Source organism: Schistocerca serialis, chromosome 8 (assembly GCF_023864345.2).
Source record: "Schistocerca serialis cubense isolate TAMUIC-IGC-003099 chromosome 8, iqSchSeri2.2, whole genome shotgun sequence".
In the NCBI taxonomy this organism is placed as follows: Eukaryota; Metazoa; Arthropoda; class Insecta; order Orthoptera; family Acrididae; genus Schistocerca; species Schistocerca serialis.
This window is the reverse complement of record NC_064645.1, coordinates 252,717,988-252,733,824: the sequence shown is the minus strand read 5'-3', so window position 1 is coordinate 252,733,824 and position 15,837 is coordinate 252,717,988. Positions and strand designations below refer to the sequence as shown.

The window sequence follows — 15,837 nt, the reverse complement described above, 5'->3', positions numbered from 1 at the left end:
ATGTGTGAAAGCTTAGCTTCTTTTGCAGCTTATTAATCTTTGAGACCAATATTATATGTGGAAGCTTTGCCTTTCATGTAGCAACACTATGTATATTAATTTAAACCATTATCTTTTCATATATTTGTGTGTACGCGCTACTTAACAGTGATATTGCTATTGGTTGACTACATCACATGTACTATGTTCTGAATATCTGCTGTCATCAGCTGGCGTATCATGTTAATGAGGTAGGGGTGGCTTACAAAAGTGAATTGTAATATCAATTTCAATGCTTCAGAAAGTAACATGCGGTGTTTGGTGGAATTCGAATTTATAGTTTTGTAATACAAAAATATGCAGCATACATGTTGCTACTCATCAAAGATCTTTCCAAATCATATGTTTTTTTACCTTGTTTATTTATTTCTGAGTTTCATTTTCTAAAGGGTGGGAAATTCTACGCCAGTGTATAAAACCATAACCATTCAAAGGATTGATAAGTTTTACAGTTATGAGGAAAAGTGTACTGTCACTTAACAGGAAGAAAATGTATTTTCACTTGGGAGAAAGTGTATTTTTAACTGGGAAATCCAGAAAATTTTTTCTTGTCCGCTTATACACCCTGTGTAAACAGGCAGAATACGGTGCAGTGTCAATGCCTTTATAAGACAACAAGTGTCTGGCGCAGTTGTTAGACTGGTTACTGCTGCTACAGTGGCAGGTTATCAGTGGCAGGTTAGTTTTAATGTGGCATTATAGTCAGTGTGCAAGCAATGGGACACAGGTAGCAATGAAGTGGGAATTTTCCTGTATGACCATTTCATGAGTGTACCATGAATATCAGGAATCTGGTAAAACATCAAATCTCGGACATTGCTGTGACCATAAAAAGATCTTGCAAGAATGGGACCAACAAAGACTGAAGTGAATTGTTCAACCTGACAGAAGTGAAACCCTTCCACAAATTGCTGCGGATTTCAGTGTTGGGACATCAACAAGTGTCAGCAAGTGAACCATTCAATGAAACATCATCGATATGGGCTTTCAGAGCAGAAGGCCCGTTCGTGCACCCTTGATGACTGCATGACAAAAAGCTTTACGCCTCACCTGGGCCCGTCAACAATGACATTGGAATGTTGATGACTGGAAACGTTGCCTGGTTGGACAAGTCTTGTTTCGAATTATATATAGTGGATGGACATGTACAAGTGTGGAGACAACCTCATTGACTCTGCATGTCAGCAGGGATGTGCAAGTTGGTGGAGGCTCTATAATGGTGTGGGGTGCATGCAGTTGGAGTGAGATTGGACCCATAATATGTCTAGATATGACACTGACAGGTGACACATACGTAAGCATCCTGTCTGATCAACTGCATCCATTCCTGTCCATCATGCATTCCGATGGACTTTGGCAGTTCCAGCAGGACAGTGCAACACCCCACATGCCTAGAATTACTACAGAGTGGCTCCAGGAGCACTCTTCTGAATTTAAACAGTTCTGCTGGCCACCAAACTCCCCAGACATCAACATTATTGAGCATATCTGGGTTGCCTTCCAACATGCTGTTCAGATCTCCACCCATTCGTACTCTTATGGATTTATGGGCAGCCCTGGAAGATTCATAGTGTTGGTTCCCTCCAGCACTACTTCAGACATTAGTCAAGTCCATGCCATGTCATGTTGCAGCACTTCAGCATGCTCATGGCGGCCCTATATTATATTAGGTGTCTACCTATAGATTTTGTAATTACTACTCCAAATTCAGTTAGTTTTATTGGTTCAGGGTGGTTTGTGATTAGTTTCCTATCATTCAAATATTTAATATCAGAATGTAAAGCCTTACAGTGTAGGTCTATTTATTGCTTTGTGAGATTCTGTTGGTATGTTCCGTGAACATTTTTGAGGAGTATAAAGTTCTGGGTGGTTATAATTAAACATATGGTGTTCTGAGTGCTGTGGTGCATCACAAGATGTGTGTGTGGGGTATGCTGAAGAAATAATAGTTTCAATTTCTGCCAGCAGGTGAAAATATGGCAGTATAAGCAGTCAGAATGTGATGTGGGTGCAGGAATAGGGGAGGAACAATCAAACACATGAATACAGTGGTTCATGGAATGTTTATTAGGATATGGTCACAAGTTACAGCTTGTTTTCAGCATGGTCTCCTGACTCAGCAATAACATGGTAAATAGTTGTCGTATGCTAGCCTTCAGATCAGAAAAAGTCTGGACACATCCCTGATAGACACAGTCTTCCAGATTTGGATGGCCACACATCTTGAAATTACCTGGAGATGATCTAGTTATTATCGAAGTTTTGTCAAAGCAAATCTTTCACCTGTCAAGGGACATGTGTTGCCCCATTTTACATGAAAACAATAGTGTGAATACAGCTGTATTCTTTGAACACTAGAGTCGTGTTGCACACAGATGTCCTTGTAAAGTGCAGATGTCAGTGTATGCCTAACAGGCCTGCAAGATGACATCTCCTGGAAGAAAAATGGACAGATAATGAAGGCTCTTGTGAAACCACACCACAGAGTTACATAACTGGAGTGCAGTGAATGTTACTGCATATCAAGGTTCAGAGTAGAGCCCCGTATACAGCAGTTCTGTGCACTCACAGCACCATGTAGAGTAAAATGCGCCATGTCCCTCCAAATAATATTTCCTGGCCACATGTCTTCCATGTTCATTCATTACAAAAAATGAAGGGCAAAGTCATGGTGTTCTAGTGTATCTTTGGACTTTGTTTGGTGCACATTCTGAATCTTGTAGGGATGCCAATGTAAAAGGCACCACAGAATCTTTTGAACTATTGACCAGGGGAGAGAGACAATTCCCATGACACAGCTCAAACGCTGGCTGCATAATGTTAGGCATGTGCTGCACAATTAGTAGTAGCTACATCAAATTCATCAACTGCTATGGGAATGGATCGCCTGACTTTTCCTGCTGCACCACATAATTCATATGTTTCTTCCAATTTCTTGACCGTATTCTTTAACCAATTTTTCACCATGGGGCTCCTTCACAAATGTCTCTGCAATGGAGTGCTTCAATTGCTCCCAACCTGATTAAACAACTGTACCAGCAGTGTGCCAATTAATGGAGATACCTATAAAGTTTCAGTGTTCTGCAGTCTATACAGCCCACAATGCAACACTTGGAACACTGTTATTTTAGCTATAAGTACCTGATGTATACAGGATGAACCACCAAATATTTCACTGCAAATATTGTGGAAATGGGTGTGTGGATTTCACAGAATGGATTGATAGTCACGGGCTCATCTTGTTAGCCAATAAACAGATTGTAGTAGTACTTAGAAACTGTGTTTTATGTGCAAACATCAACTTTCTAAGTATTAACATTAACATTAACAAAATAAAAGTAGAGTAAATTAGAATGTCAGGGGAGTTGGTTGCAGTTCAATGCCTGCCAGCCATGTCAGTCATTTTAACCCAACAGTGTGACATACAAACACTGTAATACTGCAGTTTGGTATGTTTATTACACCTATGGCTTTCCTTAACTTGAAGATTGGTTTGAACACCACAGTTCTTTAGAACTGTCACATTTTGTACAATTTCTTTATTCTTAGTAAAATATGAGCAAGGCTTTATTTTTATTTCCATTTTGTCTAACTTTCTCTGATCTCTCAACTGACTTAGCCAGCTAATTATACAGGTACCTTCAGTTTAATATGGTCTCTGGGCTGTAGTGCTGCTTGCTATAATTTCACATATGCAGATCATTGTCAGAGGTGAAGGAAGTTGTAAGTGGCAAAAGCAATCTATAGAATGACTGAGAATTGAACCATTAATTGCTAGATGTGTATTGAGACACTTACCCATTTTGCACTAAGCCAAAAAAACTATTTCTATTTTATAACTCCCAAAAATGTAAGTAGCAGGTATGCAAGGGAGGGGGAGGACAGAGAATTAGTTGATTAATATATGTGTTAATTGTTGGTTACTGCTGATTACTGCTTTATTGTGAGTGAAATGTTAAAAAATATAGGAGAGAAAAAATATATGTAATTAGTAATTGTTATCTGCATAACAAGAAGCAATTAAGATGGGGAAAATGTGTTGTAACAAGATAGCTTCCATTATTAACATTTGTTCAGAAAATAGTTATGGAAGGACAAAGAAAGGAACAAAATAATTATAAGTAGCGTACACATATTTCATGATATGCCAATCCAGGAAATGGAATTTTCTTTTTGGAAAGAGGGGTAAACAAAGGAAATGATGTGCGAGTCCAGTTGTTAACTACAAACATCAACTAACAAGTTAGCTTAGTGGATAATATGCTGTTTAAATGTTCTAAACTGACAACTAATAAAACTTACTAAGTGTGTGTGCTGTGATATGAATTAAAAGGTGAAGGAAAATGGCTGGATACAAAACAAATCAAACAAATGATACATAAAAAATTAAAGACAAATATCAAAGAGATATGACAAGTGGCATCACATGCAAAGCAGTACCTTATCTGAGTAGAATCATATTAGATTTTGAGACCAGATCATGTTGTTTTTATTATTTTTTAAATGATTGCTATGGAGTAGCCTGTGTGGCTGAAATGTAACTAAACAGTGGCATTCCACCCAAGGTTAACAGGTTCAAGCAGTGGTTGTACGAGCAATTTCATCATCAAAATGGTAGGAGCAATTAAGTTTTTTTTATCTGCCAATTTCTGTACCTCATTTTAAATCCAAAACACCATCTTGATCGTAGGGTGTAAGGAAATCACTCATTGCCTGATGGTGAGGAATTCAAGTACAGCTGCTACTTAGGTGTAAGCTATGTGCCTGCCCTGTTGTTCTCAGGCTTTCCGTGTTCCTTTTCTCAAATTATTCAGGACAATGAAGAGGCAACAGAATGTTATCATACACTTATGATATGTATCTACTGTCACACAATGAGAGAAACAGAAATGTCTGTTATCAAGATGATCCTGCAGGATTACCAGTCCTCCTTCAAGCTTGCAAAACAAGTATTGACCCAAATCTTGATGTTATGATTGTTGTAAATTCTGTTGACATTTCCCATGTTGTTTTCCTCCTTAAGTTGTTGTTAAAACTGTGCAAGTGGTTGCTTTTCATTTCTAGTAAATTTGGTATTAGCCTTCAAACAATAGAAAATCTAGGATGGAATAACAATAATTTGAAATGAATAGATTACTTTTCACCACATAGTGTGGCAGACAGGCATATGGAAAAAAACACTGGGCTGCATGTGTGAATGTGCGCGAGTGTGCTTTGCCTTCATCCAATGAAGGGCTGATACTATCTAGCAGTCTTTTTTCAGTGTGTGTGTCTGCCAACCAACACCCTTCTATGTGGTGAGTAGCAATCTATCCATTTTATGATGTTGACATTAGCTTTCAATTGTATTACCAGGTGTACCGGTATGAAATGAGTGTTTTTTTGTGAAAATGAAACACTAATTTTGAATTGAGAAGTAAAAACATTTTGTTCAAAGTACTGACCATTGCTTTCTATACATTTTGACCACATTTCTGGCAATTTGTGGACACCACGCCAATAGAAATGTTCGTCTTTTGAAGCAAACCCATCAGACACCAAATTTTCGACTTCTTCGTAGGAATCGAAGTGTTCCTCACCCAATGCGTGTCCCTTTGATGAAATAAATGGTAGTCAGAAGGGGCCAAGTCTGTTGAATATGGCGGGTGGGGTAGCAGCTCCCAGCCAAGTGTTTTGATTGTATCCTGAACCAGTTTTGCTTTGTGTGCAGGTGCATTGTCGTGTAAAAAAATTACTTTTCCATGTCTTCTGGCCCATTCTGGTCTTTTTTCGATCAATGCATAGTTCAAATTGATCATTTGTTGTCTGTAGCGATTAGTATTCACAGTTTCACTGGGTTTTAGAAGCTCATGATACACCACACCTTTCTGATCCCACCAAACACAGAGCATTGTCTTCTTGCCGAATCGATCTGGTTTTGCAGTCGATGTTGATGGTTGTCCCGGATTAACCCATGATTTTTCCCATTTAGGATTCTTAAAATAAATCCATTTTTCATCACCAGTAACAATTAGATGCAAAATTGATTTTCTTTCATGTCTTTGAAGCAAAATTTGACAAATGGTTTTTCGGTTTTCCAACTGTCATTCATTCAATTCATATGGCACCCATTTTCCACACTTTTGGATCTTTACCATAGCTTTCAAACGGTCAGAAATTGTTTATTGTGCAACATTTAGCATTACTGCCATTTGCTTCTGACTGAAAGTATCATCTTCATCCAATATTGCTTGCAATTCGGCGCCTTCGAACTTTTTTGGTGGTCTTCCAGGTTCTTCATTTCTTACATCATAATCATTGTTTCTGAACCATTGAAACCATATTTTGCATGTTGCTTCTGATAGAGCATGATCACCATATGCCTCGACAAGCATTCTATGCGACTCTGCAGCTTTTTTTTTTTTCAAATGAAAACAAAAAATTAATGTTTTCCGCAAATCATCACTTTCTGGTACAAAATTCGACATTGTTAACACGATGAAAACATATGATGTTGTTTGTTCCATGACTTGATGTATACTAAATGTCTTTGACAGATGTCATACCAACCAAATAAAAAAAAAAAATTAAGGCTCGTTCACAAGAAATGTTACCTATTGACACATTTGTATCTTAACACTCATTTCATACAGGTACACCTCGTAAATAAACCATAGTGATGGGAAATGTAAATCAAAACAATAATTCACCATAATTGTATAATGTAAATGTTTTGCTGGGGTATGCATTTTTCACACATTCTTATGTGATTAAAATGCTAGATTATGAGAAAAATTGTAAATTTTGATACAAGTTTGAGTAATGAAAATAGAGGAAAATTTAGTTATAGTGTGCTTTGTGTCTCTCTACTTCAGCATAATTATTGCTTGCTTAGGCTAATTTCATTCATAAAATTCTTCAGTCAGTGGAAGCTCTTTATTTACAGTAACATCATTATTAATTCTGATCATACATAATATGCTCATTGCAACATGTCCTTCATCACAATCACTCATTGGAACTAGAGTTCTATTTTTAGTCTTACTACCTGTTGAGGATTAAACATAGGCAGACAAAGTATGAGTGAAACTTGAATGTTTCAGACATCCAACTAATATCTTAGACATAATTTGTTTCATGGATGTTGCAGATTAACAAAAGAAGAGGAAGAGAAAGAAACAGAAAACAACAGGTAATTTCAATTACATTAAGTTATTTTTGAAAATACATGCTATTGTAATGCCATGTAACTACTATTAATTTTTACATTCTTGATTTTTTTTTAAAAAATACATAGTTTCTGAAATACTTTGGAGCTGACAATTGTGTAACTTATTTCAACAAGTGTAATTTTCTACAAAATAATTGTAGATAAGTGTAATGATAAGAGTGAAGGAAAGTATTCTTTGTTGGTAATGATGAGATGTTTCATATTTGGTTTCATATTTGGTTATATTATCTGTACACATATTTTCCATTTACAAAAGTGACATCATTTTGTGGATTGACTGACTTATAATTTTCATTCTGAAATTGTCAGTGAAAAATATGTTCTCACATGATGATAACAAGACTGGAAAAATGTATATTTACAGGTGTAGAGGAAAACATTACGCTCTGAACATTGCTGAATGAAGACAACTCATACACAAATTCAGCCATGTCAGCCTTCTCCTTTCTTTTACTTGGTTATGTAGCCTCTCTTTTCTCCTCCCTTCAGTTTGAAGGAGCTTGCTTTTCACTCTGAGCGTATATAATTTTTGTAATGCAAGCAAAGCTTTTGTGCATACAGTAAATGTGTCCGTATGGAAAGATATATTGAACGAGACACAGAAAGAGCCATCATTTATGCATAACCATTCACTAAAAGAGTACAGTGTTTCATTATGAAATAGTATTCAAACTTAAAATAATGTTCCACCACTTTTACTTATTTTATTTGTATGTTTCTAAAGCTTCAGCAATAGAACTTCAATTAAAAACAGTTAGGCTTCCTAGGTATAATAGCACTTGTATCTTAATTATATGGGCCAGTTTTTGTTTGGAAGGAAGGCTAGGATCTGTCATCTTGCTGATAATGAGCCCATTGGAGACAGACCACCTGTTCATGGAGCACAAGGATGAGGAAGAAAATGGAGGAAAGCCCTTTTTAAAAAAACCATCCTTGTGTTCGTCTGGGATGATTTAAGAAACTATGAAAGAACTACATAGGGGAGACTGGATAGGGGTTTGAACCCTGCTCCTTGCGTTTATGTGGAATGGGATTCTATCCCTGACCAGTCATCTTAATATAGGCTTTTCATGGTTCCCATAAGTAAACTAAGGTGAATGGCCGAATGGTTTCTATGGAAAGGAAACAACGGACTTCTTTTTATGACCTGCCTCATCTGGGCTTATGCTCCGTATCTAATGACCTAGTCATTGACAGCACATTGAATTCTAATCTTCCATCCACTCTTCCTTTTGAAATAATGTGTAGATGTGTATAATGTCAAATGGAAATAAATTAATACATAATTTAGGCAAAAATACATGCGACTCAGCATCTCCACTGTATGGTGAGTAGCAACTACCCTTTTCGAATATTGTTATGATGTCATTGTTTATCATACTTTTATGAAATGTAAAAGTACAGCTGACACCAAGTAAAGGTTATTTTGAGTGCCACTAAGAATGGTTGTAATGGAGGTGGTACATCCTTGTGTTTCTGTGAATGGAGAATAATAAGGGCAATCATCAGAGTGATAGTTGGTATTTTTCCTAGTCACATGAAATCCCAGAAACAAACCTGATATTTTTCCACTGGTCCTTCAAATAAATCCCTTTTAAATGCTTTCTAGAAATTTTAGTACTAGTTTTTTTATGGAATTGGCAAACACGTAGAAGTTTGTTATACCTGGTCATGCCAGTTTAACAGACATGAATAATGTACCCACATATTTACTGTATTTGTTACTTAAAATGCATTTTTTTCTGTTTAGGATATGATTGATCAAATTGAGAACAAAGTGCGTGAACTAAGTACAGAAAGAAAGAAGAGGGAGGCTGCCCTATCTCAAGAGAAAGAAGAAATGCACATGAAACCTTATGGGTAGTGTACTGGTACCAGAGTGGAGGGCTGATATTTCATAAATCAGAAATTTTATGACTGTTTGCTTTCAATGTATTACATAACAGTCTGCGTGCTGCCATCATTTTAGCACTTGTTTTCAATCAGTTACATGATTTTCTGTGTATCTCATCAGATACCATTTCTCTATTCATCTGTAAAAATAATTGCAACATATTTCTTAAAGTAAGTACTCATTTTCTGAGATGTTTCAAGTTCCTGGTTTATGTTATATATGAATACTTTGCAAAAATCAGTGCTTTATTTGAACTTAATCTCCGATTTTCCTATAGAACAGAAGGCATTCAGGGGAACTACAGTATCTGCCTCATTTGCAGTAGCAATTAACCTCTTCTAGCATATCATCATCATCATCTTCATTATATATATAAATGTGCCAACAGACAATTTACAGTTGAAATTGGTCCTCAATGATGACTTATTCCTTGTGTTTCCTCTAGCAAGGTATTTCTTCACTCAGATCAGTCAATATACCATATCTTATATCTCTTGTCTTTTTTTTTTTCTACTATTTTTCCTTCAGTGATAATTATCATCATGTACCCCTACAATTGTAGCCAACCAACAATTTTGGGATCAGACTGATGCTTGAGCTATGAACCTCCTGTGTATACCTAGGAGAAGGTGCCTGTCCAATCTGCAACACTAGGATTGTGGGCAATAGTTACAATACCACGTAGCTATTGCTTTGCCAGGATATTGCTGATGATGAGAGCCTGGAATCAGAGTGAGTGGCATCAGGGTGAATGTTCTGCAATGAAACAGATAAAACGATCACACAGTGGTGCATACACTGAAGCTGCTGTCTCATTAGACTGGGATAAACACATTAATACATATAATTACAATTGCGTGATCTTCCCATCCTCATCAACTACCAACTCAGTGGGAAGAGAGCCAAGTGAAAACTGGAGTCATGTAATTTGTCCAGTGCCTGGCTCATTCAAAGACTGATGAATAATTTGTTATGACTACGAAACATTAAGATATGTTTGGTGAATTTTCACCTATAGAGAAGCTGAAGAGTAGCTCTCTATTAATCTCAGAGATACTTTAATCTTGCAGTGAATGAGGAGACGTACCAAATTCATTTACTTCTCACAGAAGATTGAAAATGTTCAGGGGCTCATATTTCATTGGAATTTAACAAAACAAACCAATAAGGATTTGCACAATGACTTAAGAGTGCTGATGTATTCACTGTGTTCCTTGGGTCCAGTGAGAATGAAGAATAATAGAGTAGGTACAGGCATCTTTATTGTTGTCTTTGAGATGAATAGCCTTCATGAAAAGTCAAGGTAATAGTATACTGATGTTACGTTAAACACTACAAGTCTCCACCTGTGAAGTACTTCAAGTGCCCAAGGTTTCTGCATATGTCATCTTACTGCACCAACAATCCTATCTGAGGGAAGTGAGGAAGGGCAACACACAAAGGAATGTCATGTGAACAGAATATGTATGAATGGTCCAGAATAACGCTTCTGTAATTTTCGAACCTGCAATGTATTCGAAAAAGAGAAGAAGAATTTAAAACACTTGACCACCTGTCATATAAAGGTGCTAGAAAGAAATATGGAAGACTCCACCCAGTTTATATGGTGTCATGCTTCATGGGGCCAGTTATAAAACATTCACTATATACTACTCTGAAAAAACATTTTCTATGCCAAACCAAAGCCACCCAATGAGCGAGACTGCCAACCTAAGGAAAAAGTTATCTCCCTATCCTCTCCTTTCCTCACCCTTCAGCCCCCAAACATCCAGCAATAGTCAAACCTTTCTCAACCCTGTACCTTATCCAGCATCTCCAGGAAAGCAAACACCTACCACAGTACTCTATGCTGAGAATGAAGCATATCTGTGACCTGGCATCAACTAGTGACAGGAAGAATCACTGGCTGCAGGGTGCAGAGTAGTTGACTCATCTGTGTTCCTAAAAGCTTCCAGGAACTAAAGCTTCATAGGGAAAACAAGAAAAACCCAAAGGTGAAACATGACTTGGTAGACCTAGCTGTCCCTTATCCCACTCCACTCATGTATGAGGCTATGAATATAGAAGGCATGTCACCTCACATGCAGATGTAACTTGAATGTCAGTTGACACTCTCCCAAGAAGCTTAAGGTAAAACTTCTTTTTCAGTGTTAGAACAGTAGAACTGTAATGTCCTTAACTGCCACCTAGATGAGCCCCCCATACTGAACACTACTTATCCTGTTGTGTTTGTTGCAGCACAAGGAACTAGGCATTTATATCATCACTAAGCATCTTTAAGAATAGTGCTAATGTTAACAGATCATCTGCAGGTTTTGTACATTGGTACATTCTGATATCTTTGTGGAGCAAGTACTCCTAAACACCATAGTGGAAGCAGCTGCAGTCCATGTTCAGATTATCAACAGTGTACCAATATGGAGATTAATCCCAAGATATAATGTGCCCATGCAACACCTTCCCCCAGCCTTCTTGCTAGTTAAGGTATTTAATGCTCACAATCCAGTGTGGGGTAGTGCAAATAAGTCCAGAAGGGGTCAGATTGTAGAAAAAGTACAGAACTCATTGTGTACATACTCGGTACTGGAGCCGTAATTCATTACAGCACAGCTCAAGGCATGTAAGAGGTGGAATCCAAAATTTTCAGGACTGGTGGTGCTATCTGGAAAGTAGGAGTAGGGGTAGTAGATCTTTGCACCACTAGGTGGCGAGAGCTGCATATCTGATGAGTCAGTGTGCCGAGTGGCATTCAGCTGGGAGGATGTGTTTGGTGTGTGTTGATTTTACAGTGTGTTGAAGTGTCCACAGTGATTTCCATATTACTCTGTGTTTGGTGTGTGTTGATTTTACAGTGTGTTGAAGTGTGCGCGGACCTTCATCAGAATGCATCTGATGATCCAACCTTCTTGTCACGGGTTACCACCAGCGACAAGAACTGGATTTACGGTTATGACCCAGAGACAAAGCAACAATCGTCCCAGTGGAAGAGCCCAGGCTCTCCAAGACCAAAAACAGCATGACAGTTGAAGAGCAAAGTGAAGAGCATGATCATCATTTTCTTTGATACCAAGGGAATTGTACACAAAGAATTTGTCCCACCCAACCAAACAGTGAATTCCATGTACTACTGTGATGTTTTGTGATGGATCTGTGAAAATTTGCGGCGATGACGGCCCGAACTTTGGCATCAAGGGAACTGGCTGCTGCATCACGACAAGGTGTCCTGTTACACGTTCTTGCTGACCAGGACCTTTTCGGCAAAAAACAATATGGCAGTTGTACCCCACCCATTGTACTTGCCAGAATTGGCACCTTGTGACTTCGCGCTATTTCCAAAACTGAAACTCAAGTTGAAAGGCTGTCGGTTCAACACTCCAGAGAGGATTCAAGAAGCATCGCTGGTGGTGATAAACACCCTCAAAGAACAGGACTTCCAGAAAACGTTTGACCAGTGGCAGAAGTGCTGGGACTGGTGTGTGCATGCTGATGGGAACTACTTTGAGGGTGACTGTGACCATTAGTCCAAAGGTAAGGTTTTCAACAGATGGCAGCACCAGTCCTGAAAATTTTGGATAACACCTTGTACATATGACAGTGTGTGAGACAAACCTGACTTACACATTCCAGTGGAACAGCTCTATAACCTATGTTATAGCCATTATTTTCCGTTATTCTCTCCCTTCTAATTACTAACAATAAAACCAGGTGGTCAGCTTTCAGTGTCAAAGTAGTATTTGAAGTTAAGCAAAAGAATGTAAACAATCATACACACTACAGAAGCAAGAATACCATGCTCGTCAGGGTAGCTCCATTGGGAACTTGTTTCACAATGGTCAGAAGAGATTGTTGAAACCAACAAACTGGGCATGTGCGTGCTTTAATGGTTTATGGGCCATCCTTCCTTGGCAGACCTAATTACCATTAAAATATTCTATGTGAAGGCTCACTTTTTAATAAGAAAGGGAAAAAAGAAATCTTGGGAACAGTAAAAGTCATCAATCATGAGCCCACATGTCATCTTCATATGTACGGGCTAAACCGCAACCGAGATTACTTCGAAACCTCCATCCAAAACGTATCTCTCTGACTGTTTTGTGTCTGAGTCAGAACATTCATCAGCATGAAATTGGAGTTATCCTATGTCTTCTGCCTACATTACTGGTCCACATCAGTGATTGCAGCCAAATTCTAGCTCCAGGGAGCCATTTCAAAACCTTGAGATTGGGTCCTGTATGGTGGTTCCAATTCTCCTCTCTAAATATCCACATCATGCACTTCCTGCACACCTTAGAATATGCACCTGCATCTCAAATTTTACCTAGCTAATCGAGTATTAAACGTGATTGAGCTGTTTCACTTCGTAGGTTTTATTTTGGTTGAGAAGTTAACATTGTTACCATACAAACACCAGTTAAAAGTTCACAGTGGGAAAAGATTCAACACACTGATTCCTCATTGGTACATTTAGGGAAGCTGATTGTACATTCTTTTATGATTCTGTGAATCCTTAGTACAAGGTGGGCAAAATAAAATTGTCCCAGAAAATACACTGACAGAAAAAATCTCTAAACCAAAAAATAATTAATATAGATTAATGAAATTTTGATTTAAGTGATTAACATTGCAAGATCATAGGTTAATGAAAGCTTGAGACAACAATCACAAATGTGAAATGGTGGTACATTAATAACATGTGTAACCGCCAGAATATTACATACAAGCATGCAAATGGGCATGCATTGAGGTATCAGATGTTAAGTTTATGGGGTGGAGATCCATGCCTGTTGCACTTCATCAGTCAGTATAGAGATGGTTAATATTGTTTGTGGATGATGCTTGAGTTGCATTCTGATGATGACCGCGGGACTGCTACGGTCGCAGGTTCGAATCCTGCCTCGGGCATGGGTGTGTGTGATGTCCTTAGGTTAGTTAGGTTTAAGTAGTTCTAAGTTCTAGGGGACTTATGACCTAAGATGTTGAGTCCCATAGTGCTCAGAGCCATTTGAGCCATTTTGAACCTTCTGATGATGTCCACTATGTGTTCGATTTGGAGACAGATCTGGTGATTGAGCAGTCCAAGGCGACATGTCAACACTCTATAGAGCATATTGGATTACAACAGAGGTATGTTGGCAAGTGTTATCCTGTGGGAAAACACCAGCTGGAATGCTGTTCATGAATGTCAGCATAGCAGGTCGAATCATCAGACAGAAGTACAGTTTTGCAGTCAGAATGCACGGGATAACCACGAGAGTGCTTCTGCTGTCATAAGAAATCACACCCCAGACCATAACTCCATGTGTATGTCCAGTGTGTCTATCACACAGTCAGGCTGCAGCCCATCAACTGACCTCCTCCTAACCAACACACAGCCGTTAGCAGCACCGAGGCAGAACCGGCTTTCATCAGAAAATGGAAAAGATCTCCACTCTGGCCTCCAAGAGCTCTTGCTTGACGCCACTGAAGTCACAAATGATGATGGTTTGGGGTCGGTGGAATGCAAGCTATGGGTTGTCTGTCTTGGAGCTGTCTTTAAAGTAACCCATTTGTAATAGTTCTTTGTGTCTTTGTGGTGCCAAATGCTGCTCAAATTGCTGCTGCAGATGTAGTACAATGCACCAGAGCCATACACCAAATGTGATGGTTTTCCGTCTCAGTGCCTCATGACCATCCAGAGCTCAGTCTTCTTATGACTGTACGTTCTTGTGACCACTGCTGCCAGAAATCATATACAGTGGTCTACATTCCTGCCAAGTCTTTCTGCAATATCCAAGAAGGAACATCCAGCTGCTAGTAACCCTGTTACATGATGTCATTCAAACTGTGAGGAGTTGACAATGGCATCTTTGTCACCTCAAAGGTGTTCTTGACTAACATCAACTCACCATGTCCAGTCTCAGAGGTAATTAACGCTCATGACCATTACAGTGTGTATTTAATGGAAACCTGATATGTAACCTCATGGTGGTGCTACTAGAACTGCTCTTATGTGACTGCTGCAAAATTTGAAATGACATCATCTTTCAGATGTAAAAACACTTTTAAGGTACACAGCTTCTTCTTGATGTTGCAAAAAAATTTCTGTCAGTGTATTTATAAGACTAATGTGGAATTGACCCTTGCTAACGAACAGGAGAACTGCCCATCACAGAAAATAAATAACTGTTTGGATATTTTCCGCAAGACAGAGCAGCATCTCACAATATTTGGTGATGAGAGGGCAACAAGCAGAGGCTGTGCAATCTATTGATCACCTCAATTGCCTGATCTCTCTCTCTCTGTGATTTTTACCTATGGGGAAAGTTGTGGGTCAGGATTATTCCTCACACAGTGGAAGAGTTACAATGTAACATTAAACACTATTGCTACTATCCCTCAGTCAGAGGTGCTACTTGGTATCCCACAATTTGAAACATTGAACTCATCCCTGCATCAGTGTCATGGTGGCCATTTCCAAAATCTTTTTTGTTCATTAACAGGTGTCAGTATTATTGTAAATATTTATGGGGCCAGTTTTATTTTGGCCGCTCCATTATCCTCTTTAGATTATGGATGCATGACACTTGGAAACATACACCACTTGCATTAAACTCACTACAATGTGTACACTGTAGTGTATCCATCCAAAACCCAAGTGGTTCTGGTTGGTCATTCTATGCTTATAGTCCAGAATATTAGAAATTTGTACCATCTT

General features: G+C 38.5%; 1 protein-coding gene across 2 annotated transcripts in view; it reads left to right on the top strand.

The window, feature by feature from the left end:
- Window positions 1-15,837, top strand: part of LOC126416582 (uncharacterized) — a 213,791-nt gene that overhangs the window by 122,065 nt on the left and 75,889 nt on the right. For both annotated transcript variants that reach the window (XM_050084332.1, XM_050084334.1), the window contains exons 6-7: window positions 7,169-7,210; window positions 9,000-9,109. In XM_050084332.1, the coding sequence (XP_049940289.1) occupies window positions 7,169-7,210; window positions 9,000-9,109 (152 nt within the window). The remainder of the gene's footprint in view (window positions 1-7,168; window positions 7,211-8,999; window positions 9,110-15,837) is intronic.